The sequence below is a fragment of the Neodiprion lecontei genome, chromosome 2 (genome assembly GCF_021901455.1).
Source record: "Neodiprion lecontei isolate iyNeoLeco1 chromosome 2, iyNeoLeco1.1, whole genome shotgun sequence".
Lineage (NCBI taxonomy): Eukaryota > Metazoa > Arthropoda > Insecta > Hymenoptera > Diprionidae > Neodiprion > Neodiprion lecontei.
Window position 1 is genome coordinate 15,216,736 of NC_060261.1, and position 27,065 is coordinate 15,243,800.

The 27,065-nt window shown below is 38.4% G+C and overlaps 3 protein-coding genes across 5 annotated transcripts in view; 1 reads left to right on the plus strand and 2 right to left on the minus strand.

The window, feature by feature from the left end:
* Positions 1-277: 277 nt before the first annotated feature.
* LOC107221374 (metal-response element-binding transcription factor 2) lies at positions 278-15,213 on the minus strand. Of its 2 annotated transcripts, none has more exons than XM_046733204.1 (9): positions 14,743-15,213; positions 12,532-12,674; positions 12,204-12,404; positions 11,922-12,113; positions 10,799-10,971; positions 10,528-10,723; positions 10,206-10,447; positions 10,033-10,126; positions 278-5,637 (listed from the first exon to the last, which is right to left on the minus strand). In XM_046733204.1, the coding sequence occupies exons 2-9, from the start codon at positions 12,661-12,663 to the stop codon at positions 4,723-4,725; spliced, it is 2,145 nt and encodes a 714-aa protein (XP_046589160.1). In that variant the 5' UTR covers positions 12,664-12,674; positions 14,743-15,213; the 3' UTR covers positions 278-4,722. The 2 variants fall into 2 exon arrangements, with proteins under 2 accessions (XP_046589160.1, XP_015515825.1); XM_015660339.2 differs by having other exon boundaries at positions 12,532-12,677.
* Positions 15,214-16,121: 908 nt separating this feature from the next.
* LOC107221360 (leucine-rich repeat-containing protein 57) lies at positions 16,122-19,638 on the minus strand. The gene has a single exon (XM_046733205.1). The coding sequence runs from the start codon at positions 19,226-19,228 to the stop codon at positions 18,512-18,514; it is 717 nt and encodes a 238-aa protein (XP_046589161.1). The 5' UTR covers positions 19,229-19,638; the 3' UTR covers positions 16,122-18,511.
* A 12-nt stretch (positions 19,639-19,650) lies between these two features.
* The window catches only part of LOC107221359 (guanine nucleotide-releasing factor 2), a 50,634-nt gene continuing 43,219 nt past the window's right edge, over positions 19,651-27,065 (plus strand). For both annotated transcript variants that reach the window (XM_046733202.1, XM_046733200.1), the window contains exon 1: positions 19,651-19,916. Coding sequence is in view for 1 of the 2 variants with exons in the window: in XM_046733200.1 (XP_046589156.1) it covers positions 19,883-19,916 (34 nt within the window). In the remaining variant the exon portion in view is untranslated. The remainder of the gene's footprint in view (positions 19,917-27,065) is intronic.

Genomic DNA, 27,065 nt, shown 5'->3' on the forward strand with positions numbered 1-27,065 from the left:
AACAATATGGCGTTGAAAAAAGCGACCAGTTGATCGTTTCAGGTAAAAGTTAACAGGTATCCAGAGTATGATTAACCTTTCTGCAAGCAGTCATGTTTGGATTTTGTCACAGTAAGTTTATTGGCGTTGAGCAAAGAAAGAAAAATAGTAATAAAATTAAAGATGGGTGTGTTCGAGTCAGATATATTTCCTGTCACCGGATGGCGACAAGGCAGTCGGTCCAGTTCGTGATTAAACGTCTGGATAGTAGAATAGCACAATTTTTGCAGAAAGAATGTAAAGTAGATCGGTATAATGCATGACTGAAAATAATTCTAGTACCCATGACTAGTACAAAAATAATAGTATTTATGAAACAATTGCCGCGAGCGATTTTTCAGGGTGTTGGTTAGGTTTTTCCATTCTGTTTCTATCCTTACGCCGTTGTTGGAAATTATAAAATTAGCGCAAAAATTTGACAGGTGCATAAATCTATTGAAAGTAAATCATATGTGATCGTTTTGAAGAATAGGTAAAATAACGAACAAACGAATGTACCAACACTGTAAGCTCAAGCATTAAGAAAACATTCATATTATTATTATTATTCATTTGGAATTTGAAGGAGTACTTAAAATATTTTTTTTTATCATGGATGACATATTGTTATTGTTGATTTTTTGTTATTCGTTTTTTTTTTTTTTTTTTTTTTTTTTTATTCTTACAGAATCAAGTATATACCACAATGGTACAATATATACCAAATTTTTGTTGATTCTTTTTAGATCAGTTTAGTTTTTTCTGTTGTTGTCGCATTATGATCATACCATACAAAATTATTATCTTATAGACTCATACATTATATTTCAGACATCAATTAATTTAAATAAAAGTCTTTTTCGTTTTCTTCTTTTTTCCCTTTTTCTTCACTTTATAAACGATCGACGAACCTCCTTCAAACTTATACTCGCTCGTACTTTATCTTCTGTGATACACCGCATCCTTTATAATCTAATGGATATATCACATTTAATTCTAATATTAACGAAAAAACTAAAAGTCGATGATTTATTACATTTAGAAATTGAAATAAAAAAAGAAGAAAAAAAAAAAATATATATATATATATATATGTATGTACGAAAAAAGTAATAATCATTAATCAATATCTAACATTCTTTTTTTTCTTTTCTCGATATAAATTAGAAGTTTGGCAGTGTACGTTTCCTGTTTCCGTCCAATATTACCTACACATTTTCCTAGAGAAGAAACAATATTGCCTAAAGGCTACAGCGCAGTACTGATTTCAACAATAAAATAATAATATTACTAATAGCAATAATAATTACGATAGTAATAATAATAATCGCAATAATCTTAATGATAATAGTAATAGTAATAATGATAATAATAAACAGCATTGCCCCTAGTATTTCCTAGTCGAATTACCTTGAATGAGATATTTTTCTATTCATTGGTTTACCCGAAAACCTGCATTAGTAGCGTAAACTTCGCATGAAAGTTAAAAAAAAAAAAACACCTGCGTGGCAATCAACACAACGTGTAACGTATTGTGATTAATATAAAGTATTATATGTATACCATATAATACAATATATATGACAAAGCTATTAGAATTTATTATTCCGGTCAAAAATGTTGAAATTTGAAACCCCCTCGTTGTAATTTTTTTTTTTTAAATTTATTCTTCGTTTGTTTTGTACTGCAATACTGTACGTTCGTACTGAATGAACAAAATTAAAACGCACAATTATATTAATAATGATAACAATGATAATAAAAATATAATACGTAGAGATATTAAATAATTATTATAATAGGTATAGGTATGTAAAAATACTCATTATAGTCAGATATATGTATAGAGATGAATTTCATATCTATACATATACATAAAACTATTCTATACAAGTATTACTGTCAATTGTAATACATTATTGTTTATGGTTTATTATACTGTGCCATCCACAATGTCGTACATATGTATATATATATACACAGACATGCATACGCAGACACGCACACGCGCGCGCGCGCATGCATCTATGTATGTATGTATGTATGTATGTATATAAATAAAGGGGAAAAATGAAAAAAAAGGAAAAAAAAAAAATAACAAAAATGATAATAGAAATTTAAAAAAAAGAATTATTATTCAACTCTTAAAAACAGTTCTGAGACAACAAAGGCTAGATTCGTATTTCTTTTTCTTCTCATCTTTTTTTTTTTTTAAATTCTCTAATAAGCTCCTATAATTTGAAATACCACATAAAATTTGCTAGTACATTAGGGTATTTTTTTAAATGTATTCCTTTCTCCTAATTTAAATGCTCCGGAATAATTAATTATATATATTATATTATTGTAAAGCCCCAACTGAGAATACTGTGCAACTTTGTATTTAATGATAAATAATCACTTTCTAGTCATTTATGCTGTGGTGTATATGCTTGAGTGCATTAAAAAAATCGCCCAACACATGTCGAAGAGTTGCGATCAAAACTTGGAAGTATGTGGCTGATTCGTTTAGCCGTATATTTGCACCTGCAGCACAGTTAGCTCAGCCGGGTAAACATAACTGTGTAATTTAAAAATGAGCTATTATTTTGGTATACTAATATATTCAGACAGACAGATTATACCTAGTTTGTTTTAGTCTTGTGTCAGACAGTGAGCAATGCTGAGACTGCACATTTACTAGCTACGATCGGATTCGTTGCTGGCGTGCGAATGTTCATTTTTCGGTTCAGTTGTTATGAACTGCAATAAACAAACTCTGCAAACCAATCGCAGGCTGTAATTCGTTCCAATCTTAGAATATGAATATGCAGAGATCAAAGGCTAAATCTACAATCGCATCGTATTGAAAAATAACTCTGGTGAGCAGGTATGATTTCCATCGTCGCGTTACTCCGAGTTGCTGCAATAAGCGGTCTGTGTTCAGATATACATAGAAAATGAGGTTGTTTGCATTTCATTAAATTTCAAAAATATACGTCAATACACAAAACAAAACAGGGGGAAAAAATAATTAAATGAAAATCGTGGTACGTAATTTTGTAAAATTGTCAAGTGAGATTGATCAAATTTCGAGAAGTCAGATTCCCAAAAATCATCAAAACATTATTTTCTCAACGTAAATTTACGGGACACAGTTTACATTTTCTTTCTATGCGTATCTGGAGGTTTTTTTAGTGCAGAACAACTTTCAGCATTGTTTATTATGGTATGTCTTCAACAACGTATACATACACGGTTTGTTTATTTATTTATGTAACACCAGCATGGTTTGCGCGTCTTTTTTTGCCCGCATTTCGTGCGTAAAGTAATCGTTCATGCGGCAATATAAGAAAAATAGCATCGGAGTACAAAAAAGTGCGCTTTTAGGTCCTAGTACTGGAAAGTGCTCTTTTTTATACTCCGTTATAAAAGATAAACTTGTAAACCACACTTTTGTTACATAATACATCGTGAGCACCATGGAGGATTTTTTCCGTCACGCGTATTTTCAAACTTAGGCCCGGCGTAAAAAGACCTACTTCGTCTCCTGGATGCACAATCTACTATTTTTTCTTATTCTTTGTTTGTTTCATTGATATGGAACTTTCGGTTTCATTCGGTTGCACAGGCAGCTCGGGCCACATTCACCAACATTTGTTTTAAACTACTATACTACACTATTTACAATAGATAATAAGTGATATGCTTGAGTGTTTTTGTAATATATTGTTGCTAGAAAATAAGTCCAATTACGCATCGGATAATTTTCTTTTTCTTTTCAAAACCCAAATCGAGTCATGCGATAAATAATGCCAAGTTTTTCTTTCCACTGAAATCCGTAGAGTTAATGATATAAGCTCGGGTAAGAATTTTCCTTTCACTTCACATATTTGTCCCCCGATAAGTTTGCCTGGAAAAAAGGCGAATTGCAAAAGAGAAAAAAGATGAAATATGCATCTGTTGAATAAAAGCAAATGTTAACACAGTGAAAAGTGAAAAGGTATAGAAAGTTGGAAAATCGTGAAAAGTATGAACTTTACAAGCTCAGTTTAAACTTGTGCATTATACGGGAAAATGAAAGATCGGTAAGCATACATTGTGAAAGCGGAATTTCATTCGGAGAGAAAGAGAGTACAGTAATGTAAGTGAATGGTGACCAACTGCATTATATTGAGAATCGATTTGGAATAATTCAACAGTAAAATAATGATTAAGGAGGTATATACAAACCTATAATAACGTAGAACAAAATAGATCGAATTAAAATACCTGATCGATTCATCAGCCAGCGATGGACCAGGAATTTTAATTTGCTGCGATAAAATGTCTGTCACATGAAGTGGAGACAAAGAATAATAATATTAATAATAATAATAATGATAATAATAATAATAATAATAATGATGATGATAATTAGTAGTAGTAGTAGTAGTAGTAGTAAATTTGATGTATAAAAGATAAAATGGACAGGAATCACGCAACAATTTCATGTACAAAAACAGTCGCACAATATACATTAAAGAGACATAGGTATGCGGTTCAGTTAAGGATACCCATTAAAGACATCAGTGAATATAGTCCGAACTCTGATATTCTTATCGCGTAAAGACTGACAGCAATTGCAGGTATTCCATCGATAAAACACTGAACAATTTGACTTTGTTATACATTATAATGAAAGATTAGTCCGGAGTGTGAGACTTAAGGAGGGACATTCGATCGTTAGGTGTTCGGACCCTCCCATTCAACGAGATACTGTGTCTGCCCGTTAGCCGCGACGCGTTTAGCCCTAACGACAAACTTCTCACCGGCGGCGATCCTGTTCGCAGCGCCGAAATAAATATTAACCGAGGACTTGAGATCATCCATAGATATGTCGGAAGCGTTCTGCTTCACGGGTGAACACTTTGGGGAGGAGGGTACGCTGCCTTTTTTCTGAACAAGGGGCTGCGGCTCGGGTGGCGGCGGCACCTTCTCGCCGTTCTGTCGCTGCCTGAGCCTTCTTCCGTTGAGCGCGTAGTCTACGCAGTTCCCGATCTGCCCGCCGCTTCCGCTACTCGACGAGCCGTTGAACGAGCTGCGAAGGTTCCGAACAAACTCGCTCTTCACCTCGCTGTTCCGCGCCGGCGTTATCGCCGCCGTCTTTATCGCCGTCGGCTGGAACGGCTGGTGCGGTGGCCGTCCTCTCCGGTGCTGCCGCCGCCGCTTCACCTGCCCATTCCTGTCTATCACTATGTCCTTCTCCGAGAGCTGTCGTTTCGCCGGCCGCACGACCGGCGGCTGTGCTATGACGGGTGTCAGCGGCAACGGCAACGTTATCGGACAGCTGCCGCACGCCAGCGGCGTGCTCGAGCCACCCTGGCCCAAAAGGTCGGTCAGGTTTCTGAACGGGTTGTTCTTTCCCTCGAAGTCCTTCGGCGGCGGGATGAACGAGTCCAGCGTCCCTCGAGAGCTCGTTTCGTCCCCGCTTGTGTCCGCCGGCGTCGACGACGGCAGTGTGTTCATCAGGTCCATAGAGCTCGGCACGGAGAGCTCAGACATCCCTGATGATGTCGTTGCCGGTGGAGTTGGTGGACCGGAAACCGACGTTGGCGGCGTCGGTGGCAGCTCCGAGGCTTCCGGGCTTCGCGATTTGCTCTATTACAAAATTCAACAAATGAATTTTTCAGAATCTAAACATCATTTTCACCTCTTATCGTCGCTGCTCTTATTATAGAGACCCTCTCCAGCACGCAGTACTACAGAGGAGAAAAATATCCAACGGGTATCCGGTCAGAATATGGTTACTAAGTAATCGACCGTTTGGCGGCGCTGTTGTGGACGAGGACGCTCCACTTCCGCCGATTTACACACGCACACATATAGAATCTACTATATATGTTCGTGACCAAAAACCGAAAGTGAAGGACACTCCGTGACCGCAGCGCTAACTAAAAGTGAGAAATATAGGAACCATTTTAGTAACGAAAGATTTCTCTACTGCTGTTCTTCGTGCCCTCCAGATATTGGAAATTCAAAAGTCTACCATACCAGTTTCTCTTTAAAAAATGTTGATTTCGCCATATTCGTCACGCGAGTTTGAAATTTAGCGGAATGCTTATAATTTTAAATCGGCTTTACAATGGCTTTCGGAGATCTTTAGATATAAAATGACATTTCACACTGAACAAAATTATAGCTAGAACTGCATAAGTATAATTTTACCTTCAGCTGAATTCTCATTACCGAGAAAAATCACTTGTATGTATGCGCATTTATTGCAATATGAGACGGGTATAGTGGGCTCATGGAGATGCTACATATTCTAGGAGATACCGTAAAGTCTGTCCGTACCGACTCCGTTAAATGTCTTCTATTTTAGCCATAATCAGAGGATATGCATCGCAATGCAAAAAAGAGAAATAGGAGCCACATTTCACATGAAATTCTGTCCAAAAACACACCAATGCAGTTTGTTTTTAGGCAAAAATAAAGATATGGCATGAAAAATAGTGAATCGCAGTAACCGTTTCGTATTTTTCATGCTCTATCTTCATTTTTACGTAAAATGAAAGTGTACTAGTGTGGTTTTGTTCAGAATTATATGTGGAACTCGGCTGTTATGTCTTTTTTTACGTCGCGATGCATACCCTCTGATATTAGCCGAAATAGAAGGCATTTAACGTAATCGGTACGAACTGACTCAGTATCTTCTGAAGGAAAAATGGGAAGTACACTGAAATCGAAAATGTATCGAAACGAACATGACAAAATGAAGATTCGCAGGGTGCAACTGAAACGAATCAAATTAATTCTATCTTATTAAGACCGTCTCCGTTTCATTATTGTTAATGACGACAAAGAAATCACATTATATTATTATTATTTTTTTATATCGAAAAATCCGTATAGTTACTCCTATTCTTAAAAAAAAAATAGATTATTTGATCGGTAAATGTATTCCCTAAAAATTGTCTAAGATAAATCCTTTTTTGAACTCTCCAGTTGATAATAAAAATCCAATTTGTACAATCGTCATAATTTCGAAACGATAAACTTATGAATCAACAAGAAATACGTTATTGCTCATTACGATTCAACTCGGACGAACTGCGGAGCATTCAGTTACAAACAAAATGAGCTATTGTTCATCAGAATTGAACAAGTAATATCAATTTTTCGATGACAAAACAGTAGAATAATGTGATTTATCTAACATAGTTAAAATAATGGAGTATTTTCAGTCAAAATTCAGGAATTCGACGTGTTTTCCTGAATCACACGGACTTTTTGAGTTGACTGTAATTAGATTAACTTCAGTTTCACTTCTTAAAGCTTTCTTCTATCATATTTTTGTTCGTGTATTTTTCAACTTCATACTATTCGTTTCATATATCCTTGATATGTCTTCATTATTTTCTACATGCCATCTTGACCCTTCGTAGTTACACTAAAAAACAATTCCACGGTAGTCACACTGGGTCGATTCCATTCAATCAGTTTTAAAAAAACGATCGTAAGACAACTATTCGTCCGATGTGGATAAAAAAAATTACAGCACATGCATTGACCATTTTACATTACGCACAAAAATTCTGTTTATGAGAAATCAAATAGCGACATGTTGAAGAAAATCATAAAGGAGCCAATACACTTCACTAGTCAAAGGACACTTTCACTAAAAAAATCAAGACTTTGTCAATTTTCTGTACCTATAACCACGATTTGAAGGTAAGACTCCTTAAATGTGATACTTCGAGAAACAAAGTATTAGCATTGTACGTGTTTCGAAAAAGCTTTGCATTCCGTGCGAACGATGTTGCTTGGTCGGCTGTCAAGTCAACGCTGACGCTTGATTGGAATGACTAACGGTCCGTACTTATAGGGGATACCTTAAACCCCAAGTATATGACCATTGAAGTCCCGTTTTAAGCCGGAAACTATTAGATAGTTGGGCCGAAAGTTGAAAGACGCGTCGATTCTACCCATTTTGACTGCCAAGGGTTAACGAATTTGATAAGATTGGAACAATTACTATCAGGTATTGAAGAATATCTTAGAATTTGAAACGCCTAGGCGAAATGATAAGTCTATCATGTTTCTAATTCCGATCCATCAATGTCCTACCAGGCTTTTTCAGCAGGGATAATATACTAAGCTAATCCTTGATATGATCTGAATTAAAATCCATTGTTCCCATGTGGTAAAGCAGCTCGAAGTGATTTGATAATAAATGTAGTCATAACCAACACTCCTATGCAAGGTGGCCACTCAATTCCGCTCACGGAATTCCCTGACATTTCCCGGTTTTCCTTGACTAAAATCATTATTTTTCCCTAACATTTTGATGCACAATTTGTGCAGAAATCACTAAAAACTACAGTAACCTAGGTAAAGTATGGCCAAATATATTAAAGTTATAAAAGTTTTTAAAAGTTGTTCATTCCGTTCATTATGATTTGTGAAAGTTGAAAAAAAATTTTAATTTCCATTTCCGTCGTCTTGTTAAGTATATATTTAAGAAGGGGCTCCAAGAAGCAAAATATTTTTAGAGCTATTATTTGAACATTTATGCTGTTTGCAATGAAAATCGAGGTTCGAAGAATTATGACTAATTAACGAATGTGCAACTCTTTGAAAAATAAACTTAAAAATTTTTTTCCAACGGGACATTTTTCTTTTAAGTGTTAAGAATACGCCACAATTTATCCAAATATTTAAATTGATATTTAATACAGCAAAATAATGATTTTATGCGGTGTACTGTCTAAACGCGGCGCGTCTATGCCGTAACAGTTGCGCAGAGCCCTGTGTTCAGCGTTAAATTAAAATTACTAATACTGAAGATAGAATTCCGGGTGCTCGTACTTTTTTATTGGAAATTTCCTCCTCTTTAAGAATCTTTTTAAAATTTTCGCTAGCGCTTTTACTTTTTGAGTTATTGCCAAAAAACTGAGACTTCGTTTTTTCTAGACTATTAGGCGTCGGTGAACTTGCGTCTCCACACGCAGTGACGGCCGTAGATAAATCAAACCGATGTCTGCTCGTACTACTGAATTCATGTGACAATCAACAACTAAGCTTATAATCGTCAATAAGAAGAGAAGAAAAATTGTAATGATGCGGTGATAGCATCTCAATTTTATGGACAAGGCTTTTGAAATCCGTTAGTTCTATAAAAAGTCCCTGACCAACCAAAAAATTCCCTGACATTTCCCTGACTTTTCCCTGACATACAAAATTCCCTGACATTTCCCGGTTTTCCCGGGCTTCCAGACGGGTGGCCACCCTACTATGGCAATACTAAATTCAACCCCAAGGCCAAATTTTTTTTCTTTCGAAAAGTTCCAGTTTTTAATCAAGTACCTGCTAATATAGGCAAGAGATTTGCCACTTCTAGATTTTTTGGCATGACACATCGATAAGAAAAAAAATGAAACGCCAAGCGCCAAAAATTCTAGGTTATTCAAATGGGAAATTCGAAAAAATTTGGGGCATTACTTGGAATTAAGATGCTTGGGTTTTCCGCTACATTGAAAAAAAAAAATATTTCGAGATATTTTATTCGTTTTACCCCGTAGGATTGATAAGAACTTGTTTTGAAATATCGAATAATCATATTGAAGTCTCTTGTGCAATATCAAAGCTGTGATATTCGAAAACAATCAATCCATGCATCAATTCTTCAGCGAAGTAATAAAATCATGTAATCCGCAAACAATCAGCCTGAGTGAGAAATTAAGCCCCAAGCATCACAAATATATCAAAATTTTGCCGAATAATTGATTAATTCTTCGGAAAAATGTCGAATAAGCATAGCTTGACTTTTTTTCTCCAGCTAGTTAAGAGTTCCGATATAATATTCCCAGATTTAAGAGATTTCAGGGTTGTAAAACAACACTGAAAACACCGCGGTCGTTGTTTTACATTCTTTAACGATATATCAAAGCGGGATTTGCATCTTGCCGAGATGAATTATACTCGAAGAAATTAAATTTTGGATTTCTAATTCAATTCGATGCGTTCGTGTCAACTTAAGAAACAAAAATTTACCTTAGCAATGGCGTTCTTCAGAAGTTTTCTGGCCTTTTTATACCTCGCATCCTTAACACCTTGTGACTGAACTCCTGGCACAGGACGTTTGGGACTTGAAAATCGAAAAGAAATATGATCAAGTATGATTCATTTCAACGTCATAATAATTTTCAGCATTATTGGAAACTCACTCGGTGGGCGGTGGAAGGTACTGTAGTCTTTTATTAGCCCCCCAACACATGCGAAGCACAGAATCATCTATGACGCCAGTTGTGGGAAGGTTCACCACTGGACAAGGAGGCGGCAATCTGACCCGCAGTCCCCAGATGGTGGTGCGTTTTTTAATCTCTCTACCACACTTAAACCTGTTTCTATTATTCGTCAATATTTGTAGGATGGACTCTCTGCGCACCTGTGAGCTTACATCTCGTATCTGAAAGTCGAACAAAAGACGTGTAAATGTCGAACGAATCTTCAAATTTTCCCCTACGAAATTAAAGACCTGAGATTTACCCTTGGTGGAAGTTGCAAGGCATTCCAATTCTCATTGGCATACGGTACTATAATAGTATCTAAGTCGTAGTATTTCTTGGCATTGTAAACCGTCAGATTGTACAGCATCAAGTGTACCAAATCGACCCACTTCAACTCCAGGCGACGAACAAATTCCTTACCGTAATTGCACATCGAACACACAAATACATAGAACCTGAAACACGATTCAATTAATCACTGACGATTCGTGCGATGCCTAATGGCTGTTTAAATTACTGTGCAAACTCACCTATCACCGCTGTAAAGGGGGCAGGTCAAGCAGCTGACACATTTTTCATGAAACCATTGTTTACACCTTGCACATTGCAACATTTGTGTATACCATTCACCATTCAAACCGCAATAGCAATAGATTTGTTCAGCATTCACTCTATGATGTGCATCCCAGCTGAGCATTTCAGGCTGTAAATCAAAAAAATCAGCATCAGGTTTGATAAGTTGTGCGAAGCACCTTTCTTCCTCCATGTCTTCCCGTTAAGATAGAAAACGTTTCAATCGAGTAGAAGGTGTTGGAAACCCTAAACTAGGAGCAAATTATACCAGTTTTTTTTTTTTTTTTTAAATACAATTTATACACAAACTTGGCACACTGAATTTTTGCAAATCAAAGTATATTGATTGAATATTTGAGACATAAATAGTTCCCTTGATAAAATGTACGGCGTGGAATAACATCACACAATTTCAGGTAACAATATCGAGAGAAAACAATTTTTGTTTATTCAAAATTAACATAGCCACTAGTGGGCCCACTTGAAGTTTTATTTAGGCTTTACACTGATTTTTGGCACTCATTGGTTATCAAATGTTATTTTATACCAAATAAAATGTCTTTCGAAGGAACTGTAGCATAATTTCACATATCACTAACAAAGAAAGTATCATGCATCTGGATCATAGATTCTGTTCAAATTTCTACGATTCTTCTCTTGGCCTAAAACATGGAGCCTTTGATACAAAATATATATGTACTTAGTTCCATTTATTGTGCCTATATCAGCAGTTTAACAAGTCTGATTTTTCCATAAATATTAATTTTTATTATCTTCTAACGAGGTTTCAACGATACGGTTTTATATATTGAAGTGTGAACGGGTGTACTATTTTAGAGCAGCAATGAAGTATTTGAATGAATTTTCGGTAATCTATTTTAAATTGGGGAAAAAAGACGACCCATTGAATGATACTCTGGGTTAAAGAAACATCACTAAAAATTTCAATAGAATCCATGGTCTCGATACTTTCTTTGTAAATTATAGTAGCTGAGAATTCGGTTGGCGAAGTTAATGGATACGTGTGCCCGATCAGCTCTCAGAAGAAAAAATGCTTTGATGAATGTATAAACATCTTACATCGTAAGGTAATTTGGTCATATCGTCAGGCGGAGGCTGAGGCTGATCTCTGCCACTACAAACTTTCCTAATATTTGCCTTGACCATTGAGTTTTTGGGCTCGGCAGGCTCTCGAGTCCTTGGTTGGCTGTCTATACATCTTTTGCACATCCAACGTGCTTCTGGAACTGTTTCTTCCTTAGCTATTTGCGGCTGAAACAAATATAATTGTTTCAATTATAACCGAATGCACGTGAATGAGAATGAAGCTAGTAAAATTTGTGAGATTTCTCTCATTCGTACTTGATGACATAGCTGGTGATAACCACGGCCACATTTATCACACACAACAATATCATTGTCAGCCTTGGGTTGTGACTTCTTGCACAATACGCACATCACGTCTGATTCTGGCATTGCCAGTTTTGCCAGCTCTTTTACCGATGACCAGGAAGACGTGTTGTCTAAAAATTTGACAAGACATCTTTCCCTGGCCAAATCCACCTGAAATCATTATAATATTTAGACATTGTAAACTCGTTCAAAGATCTTTTCAAACGCAAACTGAGAAGTCCTTTGATGAATGTGGTACTACCCGAAGATAAAATTCAACTTGCATGATCAAGCTTACCTCTACGACAGTACCAAGATAATATTTGCCATCTTTGTGCTGGAGAAGAACGTCTTCGCCATGAGAGAAACCGAGACGCTGCTCCTTAGTTGTACTATCCGGCACAGCCGGACTCTCCTCTGGCTCCGACATTTTCAACCCGGCTGCTGAAATTGTTGAAATAATTTTTCTCTCACAAATTTATACCACATATACAAAACGTCATGAGTTGATCCCTATCTTTCAAGTTTTAACTGACAAGTGGGCATCGTGATACAAATTTTTCAGGTTTGCAACATACTTACCATCAAAGGCTAATTTCCAAAATGGACAGTGTCGTAAACGCATTAATTCTTAAACGCAGATGTATTACCGAAACTTATGCGATAACCTTTCGAAGATAATCTCTCGAGAATTCTACTGTTCTCATTTTTCTTTCTTTGGTAAATTGATTGCTTTAGCACTGCGATGATGCAGAGTGTTCAGCGACTAGGTGATATGTAAAACTTTGTAACAAATGCAGATATCTCAACTTATGATTTCTGAGTTGCCACAATCATAACTCTGCATCAGGCTCATAGTACAATGTAAGAAACATGCATGTTCACTGTTCCAAGAAAAAGAAATAACCTCTCATTTATCGCCCTGTGATAATTCATTTTCAGTGATACATCAATACTCGCTACTATTTGTATTATGTAATTTACACCCCACTTGTATCACGCATGAATTTCTATTGATAAGTTATGATTCAAGTCGAAACAAAAGATTGTCTTCAAATGTTTTGACGATAAAATTTATAGATCAATGCAGTCTTTTATGACCAGTTGCCCTAGCATAAAAGATAATGTGAAAAGTTTAGCGGCTAATTGAAAAATATTAGAAACTTTCTTGCGATTGCATCGGTTGCCTTTGAATGCATAAATTTTACCATGGTTACAAGGTTCATAGAATAGTTAGTATCAAGACGAACTTTGCTCACAAACGAGATATTATGAATACCCAATCAGTAAGGTAAATAGGCGCATGCAGTTACAATAAGCATACCCGAATGATCAGTGGTAGTGAGACATTTTAAATTCCAGGATTTACAGAGATACGTTTTTCCCTGTTACAAAATAAAGGATTGACGCACACAAGTATGCATATAATTATGAAAAATGTACTTATGTTTGACTTGAATGAAAAATAAATGTTTCTGTGGCAGAGAGAAGGATCAGCATAAAGATATATGTACGCATATATATATACACACATACATACATACATACATATATGTATACGTATATTCGTCTAGATGCTGCAAATTAGGTGTTTGATATACTGACATGTTAAGCTACTATAAAACTAAGTTAGAAAACATTGAATTCAAGTCTAATGACGCGATGATATTGGCGTAAGAAATCTGGTCTTGTGAGTTTAATGAACATCCAATGATGTAGAGCAATTTCCTGTAAGAGGTATGTTGCAACATTTATAGAAATTAAATCCAATGAATGTGAGAGACGAAACCGGCAGGTGGTGGATGAATGTGGATAACATTGAGACATCGCTGGCAGTTGTGTCAGTTCAGTTATATCGATGATCGAGTCAAATGTGTGAAGGTTGAAAAAACATGAAGACAAAAGAGCGGGTACAGAAATGAATCTTTATAGATGGTAAAATCTTTATTGAAAACAATTACAGTATGTGTAAGTACAAAGGTGAAAAGAAATAAATGTATGAAAAGATGATTGAGGGTAAATTTTGGCTGCGCGTTGATAGAATCTGCGGGGGGAATATATTTTCGTTGGAAAACGGTACGAGTGGAAGACCAAAAGATTCGATAAGAAATAGAATAATGAATTTTAGGAAATAGGGATGAAACGAACGAAGGACATAATCAGAACCGAAATAAAATAAAAACAGTCGGATGTCTGGAGGACTTTCAGCCAGTGGGTCAATGCATGCAAGGTTTGAGAAAATCTGATCGAAGTCTCGGGGATTTTGAATGATATTCGAGTCGTCGGAGGACGGGGATAAAGTCGGAAACACGCCCAGGGGGTGCATGGGAGGTCGGTGTGCATCCCCCACAGACCGAATCAATCGTTTCATATAAGATAATCGTAGGACGAAACAACCCCGTGTAAAAAAGAGTAAAGAAGATAGAAGCCTGGGTGAGTTTGAGCGGTGTACTTGTGACATAAAATTGAAAGTTTCGCGATAACCAGCGCGATATTCTGAGGGTCGTACCTTGACGTCTAGGCCGGAATATCAGAGGCGAATGTTATTCTTCATTTTCCATCTCGTCAGCCATTTACAACCATGGGGGCCCCGCCACGGTTGCCCCGACAGACTCGGCCGCGCGCGGCAAAATCCTATTTCATTTAGTCTCCGCACAATCCCCACAGACTCGAATCACCTGTCGTTGTACCGATCGTTTCTTACATCCATTAAGTACGACTCGAGCTACCTCCCGCACTTACAGCTATTCATTTGTGCCGATTATTCGGTCTAATTTCATTCTAGATGTAACAAATTCGAATACATTCCGTCCGCCATGTTTGGGGAAACACTTGCTGGGCTGCTACGCGGGTCAAATCAGCGACCGAATAACCCAACATAAACAATCCTTGCATCGCACTGAAAAAATTCGAGCACTAAAGAACAAGGCCGGGCCGGTTTCGAGATATTTTTTAACCGACCGATCGGTGACCGAGACTTCGTTTCGATCCGACGCTAGTTCGTCAAACCGTGAAGCAGTCCAGTTTCCGCCTGACGGTACACTCACTGCCATAATGCTGTCCGCCTTTCCAATTTGTTTACATTCTGAAAGGTCCTTTAAACTCGTCGATGGGGGTGACAAATTAACCGCTGATCCGGACTCACCGCCGAACGAAATTGTGCCCTACCACCCTTCGACCGATCTACAACATTACGGCTGTATTTACATCGCTATCGGGAAAGACCAGAAGCCGGTCATTTTCGTCACATACTTCGTCGGCGGTCCGGTGGTGCATTCGTAATAACTTCATACCCACTTGCACACACGCCTGATTCTATAACCCGACACCCGGGTTTTATAGTCGTGTCGGGAATTGATCACGCGCACTGAACTCTACAAGCATCATTATGTCTATCGGCAACTGGCCGTTCATGTCTGACCTAAGGAACAATAGGGGGAAAATAATAATCGGGGCACTTGCAATGCAATATTTATATGCCTACGTATACGCGATGTTCGCTGCTGTCACGGGACCGCCAAGCCACAACATGTGACGTAAGAATTACGTGCATTATGTGTACTACGTGACGCACGTTCCTGTATCGCGACAACTGTAATCTTTTTTGCAAATTATAATGCACCGAGATTCAATCGCTTTTCACGCATTGTTTGCGTTCAATGATTTGCCATTTTGAAATCTTTGCACCGATTTCTTCCGCCATTCTTAATTCTTCTCCTTTCTTCTGCTCAGCGATGAAAAATTTCGCTGCATTGTTAATTTGAATATATAACAACAATGGAACGGAATTTATTAAGAGGAGGATAATACAGTTGACAAACGGAAAATATTAGGAAGATTCAATAGCTGTATGCACATGAGAAGGGAATGAAGATTGAGGAATTGACGTAGAAAATAAATATTACATTTTATTGGTGAATTCACTGTTACGGCTATAGATACGTGTTGTACAATTTTATTTTATACAATAAACTAAGCATATCAATGGTGTCTCATATTTCTCACCTTTCGTGCAGACAAACATACACACAAATTATACGTGAGGAAATATTTCAAAGCTTTGATCTCATAATATACACGATATAAAAAGCATTCGTAGGAAATGACTCTCAACACCGATGGTCTCAAAACGTTATTAGTGACAATCGTAATATGTCTATCAGGTATCGGCCGATGAATCAGTTACGAGCATCCGCCAAGTTCACTGCTATTTATAAAATATATACATTATTTATACATATACACATTTCTACATGAAGGATTTTGCAGCGTATATAATAACGAGGTCGAAGGTATAGGTAACGTTAAAGCAATGAAAAGTTGAAAGAAAGATTATTATTTTGCAACTTCAGAGTAACTTTCAAGGAATTAAGTTCGCGATATATGGGTATATGGCAATATTGTTAACGGTGTATTATGATTTACTGAATTTCAGACAATTCGAGATTTTCTGAAACTGCATCGTTACAATGACGTGACGTCTTTCAACCTCATTTGTAATTTCCAATTAACGTTTTCGTTTTTCAGAAGGGATTTTCTTCTTCGTAGTTAGTTTCGGCCTATCAATAAAAATTAAACACATACGTTGCATTAGGAAAATAAAGTGCGCATCGTTTATTAATACTGTAAGCTAGGTTGAATATTGTGCATTTGAGTTGTACGATAATATTATGGACAACATTCAAGATATAAATTCTATCGAATATTTCGTGCAGAATACAATCGCCAGGTGCTTGACACGCGATTCATTGATCAAGGAGTGTTCGGAATTTATCGAACTGTACGAAATATCGCCTGTGCAGCATGCAACAACCATGTTGTGATCAATAATATTCCGGTATTAATTTTTCCCAAAGAAGAAACGCAATCAGAAAAAAACAATTACAGGAAACTGCATCGGATTTGGGATTGACAATGCAGTAATAATATATTAATAAAATCGACATGTAGAAAATATTAAGTAAAAATATACACATTATAATATATACAAGGTAAATAAACTCGTGGGAGTAATCCTAATAAGTGTTCGATTCCTTGACGTATTTTTCGTCGTGAAATCTCAATTTTTTTGGTTTTTATCGTATTCTATATTTCGTTTTATACCCCTTACAGAAACGTTATTAATATTCAAGCGCGAATTGGTAAATCAATTACTATGATGAGATCATCACAACTTTGACGACAAATCAGCCGGACAATTTAATTCCAAAGTTAGGAAAAGAGAAAAAAACAATTAATCTCCAGCGATGTTAATTGCACCAATAGTAGCGAACACGAAGGATACAACTTCCTTATCATGTAATAAAAAGGATTCTGAGCAAATTTGAATAACACTAGCTGAAATATCAACAAGATATCAATGATTAGGCCCCAGTATTTTTCGCCCGATTTTTTACGTTTTCGGGCTCATTTTGATCGCTGACCGGATCCCTACAAATTGTCCCAAGAAACGTTCAAGAAATTTTACATTTCAGCATAGTTAGACCGCGAGAATATTAATTGTTGACGAACATCTGTTGTAACGTACTTTCAAAAATCTATCTTCATCTGCGTTGGATTTGACTGTTTATTAATTTTTTTCAGCGATTTCTGGAGACCTCTGTGGTAAACAAATGAATCCCGAAAACATTCGAATCACATAAGAAACACTAGAGTTTAATAAGTTCGAAAATTTGAAATGAAGCATTTTCTCTAATTGCTGTTATAACTTGGCTTTTGCTATTTGAAGTTGCTAAGATTCATTTCTTTCACATATTGAGAATCTTGTTCCTTTTATATTAACCATCATTGGCGTTAATGTTACCGCCAGAGAATTGTTAAGCAGTGTTTTTTTTTCTTCTTACCCAATTTCTCATTCAGAAAGTTTGGACAATTCGTCGTTGCAGCATTGAACTGACTCAATTCCTTGAAGGAAACGAGGCTGAAGTTAGCAAGGTTGGCGTAACGAAACATCAGAAAAACCAAATTTCAGACGAGTCTGAAGTTAGTAACGTTAATGTATCGAAACGTTGGAACAGAATTTACTATTTTGCACCTTTGGACTATCCGAAGAAGTTGAATTTACAAAATCTGAGTTTATCGATGCTGTATTAACAGTTTACGAAATTCTGAATAATCCTAGAGTTGCGAATTAACGACTTTTTCCAAAGATGCATCATTACATTAACGTTACAAACTTCAGCCTGATAATTTCAGACGATCCTAAAAACGCGAAATAACGATGACTTCTCCTAAACATGCATCGTTACAGTAACGTTGCTAACTTCATCTTGGTTGAATTAAAACATTTTCTTCTTGACAGCGGTGTACCTTTCCATATACTGCTCGTAAAATTCCAAGGAAGCAAAGTCTTTCATAGCGAATAAATTTCCCTCAAGCGCGAGTGTCGAGACCTTGGAGTCCCTAAGAATACGAGCGGGAATCGAGGCGAGTTGAAGGCAGTTTTCCTCGAGTCGAAGAGTCTTGAGACGTGGACATTCGGCGAGGTTTTCGGAAATCGATGATATCTGGTTCTGGTTGAGGTTCAGCTCGATTACGTGAAGCCCCGAAGCCTCGTCCGGCACGACGGTCAGTTTGTTTTTCGAAAGGTCAAGGACGTCGAGGTGTTTCAGGCCGCTGAAGACCCCCGGAAATTCGTTTATTTGATTGTCGGAGAGGTTGACCTGCTTCAGCATCGTTAGCCTCGACATCGACGTCGGCAACACTCTTATCTGATTGAAACTAGCGTTCAAGTTTTCCAACTTTCCAAGCCTCCCGAGCACATCGGGCAAAGTGCCAAGTTTGTTGTGGCTGACATTTAAATTCTTCAGCGAATTAAAGTCGCCAATATCGTTCGGCAGCTTGGCGAATTTATTTCCCGAAAGGTCGAGTATCCTAAGAACGGATTCCAACGCCTTCAATCCCTGTGGAAACTCGTCAAGTTTTTTGTTAGACAAGTTCAACACACCGGTTTTACTCGCAGTGTCGTATTGCTGCTTCAGCCCTGAGTTTCCCATTGTGTTTCAGCCTCTTCCTCTCGAACGGTGTCTCGAATATCGCGGTCTCCGATTGTCCGGCCGACTTCACGCAGTCCGCATCTCTGCTTCAACGTTTTCAGGGTTGAGTGTACTATTGACACTTGGAAATTATCGGAAACTTTTCCCACCGACTGTACCAGCGCACGAGTGATTCGGTTTGGCCAACTGCGCCGCTGTCACCTCGCGATAATCCGAAATCCGTGCAAGTTTCGAGCCGTAAATACACGCGATGGTGCCAATAACGACGGACACAAAAACCGCGAACCGGGAGCCGATATTGGGTGCGAAAACCGCCGACGGAAAGTTCAAAACGCGTCTGGTAAACGGCGGCAAATAAGGAAAGGTCAGACGCACAAACGTCTCCCTAAATTGCCGAGGAGTGTCCGTCGCAGCTTGGCCAAAGCGTGATCAGATGTCGCGGCGATCGTCGGACTGAGCGCGCTGCCGAAGATGGTTGACAAGGGAAAATGTAGTAGTGGTGCGGTGCCGAGTTTACGTAGAGGAGAGAAGCGAGTGTGAATCGGTTGAACCGCATCTATGTGAAACAGTCGAGTGTCGAGTCGTTCGAACAGTGACCGTCGCTTTGAGAAAATGGTGAGATAGTGAGCGGCCGGCGTTAAGCAGACGACGAACATGGCCTCCACACCAAAGTCGGAAAAGTATGGAGGTAAGTAGACGCGCCTCTGACAGGGCGAAGGATCATCGGTATCGAATTTTACCACACACGGCCGCTCGGCTGCTCGAGTGCCACTCGATATATATTCATCCGAATATCGAGACCTCCGAAGCTTATCTAAATCGCGCGGCGTGACGTCGCGCTACCGCAATCGTCTCGATCCCGGGACCGGATGCAAAACGTCAAAATCATATGCGGAGGGAAAATTCTCGCGCGCCAATTCTCACCGCGATCGTCTTTTATTTTTACCGCCGCGTCCGATCCCGCGGAATTCAATCAAGAGCCAAGGTCCTTACAATCATCGTTCTTCGCCGTCGCCTCCCGATCCTTGCGGATCAGGCTCGCCTTCAACTCCGTAGAGTTTTCGTTTCGAGGAAGCATGTTATAGTCGCAGGACTCGGGATACAAAACAACGTTTTCTCATTGATCCTTGCCGCCGCTCACGGCACGTGCTGCATCCTCCTACCTCTCGCAAGGCCCTGCCCAAAAGTTTATTGTCGTTCCCCTCCGTTCCTCTTTCTCACTCTCGGTAAATTATTCGTTCATCTCGTTCATTCTCGCGAGATTGGCATCCGTCTCGAGTGGAAAATGTGTGATCTGAAGGAGGCTGAAGTTCGTAACGTTATTGTAATGATCCACCTTTTGGAACATCGTTACTTCACGATTGCACGGATGTCTGAAATGCACTAAATCATAACCAGGAAAACCTTGTTCATATTTTGAAGACTTGACTACTTCAAAGTCACTACAAACTTGCAAAATAGAAATTTTTCCGCCCTAAGATTTCGTTACGTTAATGTTGCTATAGCTTCATTGATCTAAATAATCTTGCTGCTGGAGGTTCAATCCATCCATGAATACCAGGGTCATAGATACAAATAGTGTAACGAGTGCAATGTATCCGATGTCTAGTTTGTATAATAAAACTGTTACACAATCTTGTCTGCACCTTTTTTAGTCTCTTTAGTCTCATTTATTCACTCTATTTTGGCGCAATCCTCTGAGCTGTAAATCAGGTTCATCCATAAATCGAGTTTTCAAATGTCGAGGTCAGATTTCCACTTACGCTTAGTATTTAAGCTAGTAAGCCCTGTTAAAACTTTTGACACGAGTCTGAAGTTAGTAACGTTAACGTAACAAAACATTGTGGGAAAAAATTACTATTATGCAAGTTTACAGTGATTTTGAGGTAGTCAAGTTTTCAAACTATGAACAAGTTTTGCCTTATGATGATTTACTGAATTTCAAACATTCCTGCAATTGTGAAATAACGATGTTAAACGTTAATCATTACAATAACATTACTAACTTTAGCCTTATCTTTTGGGAACCGAGTTTTAACAACGTGAGATCTTTGTATTTTCGATTGGCTATCTTATCAGGGATTCGCCGCATTGAATTTCAGAATTACGAATTATGATTCGTATAACAGGAACTTCAACAGCTCAACCCCCCCCCCCAATTAGGATCATGTTCTCGTGCAATTACTCTGCCCCAACTCTGAGTACTCGCTGGTCCTGAAAGGGTTGATTATTTGAATTTGGTCGTTATAAAAAACCTCCACGTTTGCATGATGAAAAGTACGTTTTTAATGTCTGGATGTGATTGAGGTTCGCCTACAAATTACTCCATGACTGATCTCTCCCTTTCTCTCTCTTCCCCTCTTTGTTTTCTCTCTTTGTTCTCTCCCCACGTACGTTCTCGCTTTAAGTTGGGGTCGCGACCAGCCCACTAGCTGTGTGGCATTAACGGTAATAACGCGATCGACAATAATAACAATAATTATAATAATAACGCGACACTATTACGCACTGCGTAGTTGTAATCCGGTGAGCACGCGCCACTGACACCCGATACCGAATTTGCAGCTGTTTAGTTGTTGCTCGGATTCACCAGTCATGACATAAAAAAGTCGCGTTACTACAGCCGTTATCACCAAAGAAAGTAGTACCGCAGAATTGTGTTCTTATCTTCCTTGCCACGAAAGCAAAACAAAGAAAAGACGTATAAATTTTACTCCTGAGTTAACAGAATATGAAGGATACATGCATATGTATGCAATAGAAAGAGCGAAATAAGAAAAATGTTGTGTCTATCTCGACTGAGTAAACTGATGTAGACATAAGTTGATGTGGACGACTCTGTTCCATCCATCTTCTTCGTTACTGCAGTTGGATGTATCAAGTAGCGTGAAAACAATTCATAGATAGATGTATGTACGTAGATAGATCGTTGCTAAATGTTATAAATGTCAGATGACGCTGCTCCAGCTGCTCGTGGATATCACGTTATACACGGCAGCATGTGTTAAGCTCCTGATCGAATTCTTGTCTCTTGACTAATCGATTTAGTGGTTTGTTGTTTTCTTCCTTATCTTATCGCCGAACTCAGAAGGGAGGGAGGAAGATGCTTTCGGTAACTGAAGCAAGTGTGGTAATCATTAAGAGCTTACTCCCCCATTTGGTCCAAATAAGTCCCACACGAGTTCGTAATATAACGAATAATACTTATTAGTGAATAGTGGACCTTTACATTCCTTTACATTGAGCGTCTGATTATGAACTGAAACCCCCTGGCACCGCCCATAGAAGGCTCGTTTAATTTAGAGAAGAGGTTTCATACACATGTGTCTAACTTGTCCATCGGACCTTCACCCCACTATTTTACATTCAGGTTAAAACATGAGTTCGTCGTATTAATTACAAAATCAATCGCCGACGCTGCGGAGAGAAGAATTCAGAGGAATCATTTGTGCGTACCTAATATACTCAAAACAAGTTTTGAATTACATTGTAGCTGTGAATCTCCTCGGTAGCAGAACCCTAAAGATTTATCCAACCTTCGTCAGCAAGTCGTCATCGTCCTCTCTAGACAGAATTGTGCTTAATTCGAGTTGATTCGTTGGCGGATCTAAATCGGTGTGACGGTCGGCGTTGCATGTAGAGTGTGTAACACACCGTCAAATATGCTGCCATGTGTAATTCTGTTGTACGACACGCCGTAAGAATCGTTCGAACATTCTTTCTGCGGTACGTCAGCTAACGACACATTACCAAACCCCGGCCGAGTTATAGAAATGTTGGGATTTTTTGCTTTGTGTAAAGAAGAATAAATGAGCACGGAGGTCATTTTTCCACATCTGATATGAACCGCAGGATGCGAATGTGGGTACGCAGTGAAAATGGAGACGGCTGGGCTGCGCGTCGCATCGAGAAGACGGAACGAGAGACCTATGAAAGGCAAACTCATTACATCTCCATCTCGGTAGTTCATTGAAATAATTGTATAGTACGCTCGTCGCCGTCGTGCGCTTCGCTCTTCACCGCTGTGCAAATAGCGGTCCTGTATGCCGCAAGGGAAGGGAAGAAGGGTGGACCGAAAGCGAACAAGAGACAGACCGAGAGAGAGGGAGAACGAGACTGCGAACGTTGGGATGGGATATGAGGACGCGTTAGGATGGAAATAAAGAAAGAGAACTGCGGAAATTGGGACCGAAATATTGTGAAACTTTTTCGCAACCGATTCCATTCCGGGAACCATTGGTTCGACCATTCTTGTTCGTGATTGTTGAAGGTACAAGTCTGAATAAAATTTTACCCGATTTTTAGAGGATCTTGATTTCTTTTTTACTTATCGTTCGCTCCAGCTCCTTTTGTTTGCTGATTTGCGACTTGACGTTCGGCCGCTGGTGCAGGCTTCGCCCTCAAGTTCATTTCAATGGGATTCATGAATATGCATGTGTTACTTCCTCTCCATGCTATACACTCAAGACTGGACAACTTTGATCTTGGTATGCAAAAAATAACGAGCAACTCTTGGCATGCACATACAATTTGTGTAACGTAGGTTGCACCTATCGTGCACACTTCGCGTATCTAATGGCATAAGGTCGTAACCAAAAAAATGTAAATTTAGTAACAAAAGAGTGTGTGATTCTTTTTCATCGATCGCTTTGCAAATGGTGAAAACTTATAATTCAATCGAAATTAAGAGTTTGAAAATATAAAGGGAAAAGGTCACATGTTGTGAAGCTGAAGTTTGTAACGACACCTTTGGAAGAAGTCGTGCCTTTGCAACTTTAGGATTACTTGAAATTTAGTCATCCGGCAATACAGCGTCAATGAACTCAAACCTTGTAAATTTAACTTCTATAGGTATTCTAAAGGTGCAAAATAGTAATTTTTGTTTCAACGTTTCGATACATTAACGTTACTAACTTCAGCCTCGTCGTACGTTAAGCAAATACAATATTTTTCATAAGTATACGTGAAAAAAAAAAAGATCCAAACGGAAGATCCTAATCACCATATTTTTGCAGTCGTTCTAAAAACCAACGAAACATAAATCGAAATCTGAAAAAATGCAGAAACCTTTCAAAACAATTCTCGAAGCTAAAACCGAAAAGCTGCAACCACTAATTTTTTTTTAAATTCTGAAAGCGCTTTAAGACTATTGAAACGCACAAAGAATTAAAACTGACAAAGTTATTTTACAGTTACGGTGTAGATTTTCTGAACGTCGATTATCCAAATCGTCAATTATAGGAATGATAGGAATAACAGTAATAATTCTTGGCAATTGCGCCGTTAGGCAACTACCGTAGTAGATAATTTTTTCAATTTTCACCAGGAGGTTATTCAATTTCAACGTTTCTGACCATATTTTCATGGTTTTATAAAAAAATATACGACATCTCGCCTTTTTCAACAAGAAAATGTCGTAAGTTGGCGCTTATGCCATTAGACACGCGACTTTATACCACTACGTGACTTTGCACTTGGTTCCTTCCTCAACTTTCTTCACTTCGGCTTAACTTGACCTTAACGCCACTTCATGCACAGTATAATCCGTAAAAAGGATCAACAGGATTAGCCGTTGCCCAATTTGAGCTACACTCGATACAATTAATCCTCTGAATAATAGCGATCCCTCGGCATCGAAATTATGAAAGTATAAAAGATGGAAAACTCTGACCGAGTATATTATACTTGATGTTTTCATTTGCAGGTAAGTCGGAAATGTTTGTTGAGAATAATCTCCATCAAACGGTATCATAGATCCAAATTGAACTGACTTTTAATTACTCAAGATGAGAAGAAGTTATTGCTATTCCGTAAAGTGCGCGCCGGTGCGGAGGATCGACATTTTTTTCAATAACGAGCGTTTCCCCTCTGAAATTGCAGCCGAAGCCACGGTGAAATTTGCATCTCCAGCAGCGCTCCAACTTCCGCTTACCTGACTTCGTATAACTATGTACCTGCAGCTATCGCGCTATGTGTAAATAAAAATTGTACATACACCTCGTGGGATAGAACTGCAATATTTCAAGGATCGTTCTTCCAACGAGTTTATACTCCCGAAGAAGAATGCGAAACTTTGAATTCAGCTAATGACTTCACTGGGTTCAGGTACACCGGATGATCATGATTCTTGCATATAATTTATTCCGCTCGTCTACCACGCCGGATGAAATTCTTTAAATAGTTCCTTGCTAATTAGCTTCGCTAGTAGCGGTAGCGAAAAATCGAAGAATCAGAAGCCGGTAGAGCGTTCATAACATATTCGACGCACGTTGAAAGCCCGCATTCAAACACCACGTCTAAAGTTATGACCAATGTTCGAATCGCGTATCTCTCTACCATCATACCAGTAGAAATAACGGAAAAATAGTCTGCCGCACTATCAGCGCCGAAAATCCAGCAGTCTTTCACCAGTTTATACACGTTGAATAGTAGCTGTGAAACTCGGACGACTGGATTTTCCGCGACGATAGTTAACGGTGCGCTACAGGATCTCTGTGTTCATGTATTCACGTATTTCCGGTGCAGCACGAACACCTGCTTAAAAGTCATTCGTTCCTGCCATTCGAGATGACACTGCACGTCACCGTTGCTGCACCTGGTAATGTTTATTCCATCACTGACGGTAGGCTGCTGACCAGGTTTCGAACTGGTTTTCAAAATTGCAGGAAGTAATTGATGTGTACACACTAGTGCTGTGTGATTAGTCGCCAGCTTCGATTAATGCTTCTTCCAATTAATCGAAAAACGGATTAATCGAAGCCGCCGATTAATCGATTAATCGATCAGCATTAGTCTACAAAGTAATCAGCGGTACAAGACACGAGGGTGAAGTTAGTTAGTAAGGTTATCGTTACGAGCGCGTTAGCTGAAAAATCACTGTTTTGCAAGTTCAGATTAATTTAGTGCGAGTTGAACTTTTTCACACTGCAAGGTACGGCTTACCGAATTTTAGACACCTAACCTCAAAGTGGGAAAATAACGGGTTTTCACAAAAATGCATCATCACATTAACTTCACGAATTTTAACATCGTATTACACACTGGCATTCGATCATCTTAATCCCTTGACTGAAGTCGTCCTACTTTTGTGTTACGACGCATATGTGGGAATTTGAAAAAAACATGTTTTTACTGTACCGATTTGACTCTTGTATGGTAAGCCGTAGTTTTTTTACTCGTTGAATCTGAATCTGAAGTCAGATTTCTATTATTCATAATGGGGGGTTCAGTGCGGTGGATGCAAATTCGAAAAATAGTTCGATTCCGACGAAAGTATCTTGCGGTATTTGGATTCACTGAATTTGAATCTGAAATCAGGTTACTTAAGTTCGAAATGGCGGATCCAACATGGCGGTTACCAATTTGAAGTGTGTTTTCATTGAGTTAATTAGAACGAATATCCAACATAATATAAAATAGTATACGTATAGTGAGACTGTTGCCTCCTTGTTGCACACGATTTTTTATTTATGCTACGCGTTTTTTCAGGAAGCACGAAATTGAGGTTAAGCTTCCGTAATGTCAGATTTGTTTGTGACAACGCATGCGCATTCCCAGACTCACTCCAGCGGCATAGATACGGGTACTTCGTGTACGGAAAACACGCATGAAAAAAATGCGTAAAACATGCTCGCGTTGTATAAAATAGTATAAAAACTGAAGATACAAACTTTTGTCGACATCCAATTACTTTTCGAATTTGCATCCGCCATTGCAAATTTACAAAATCTGATTTCAGATTCAAATTCAGCGATCTCAAAAACTGCGATACTGTGATTGTAGGATAAATCAATCAAATTTTGTTTCTGACACAAAAGTGGCACGAAAATCTTATTTT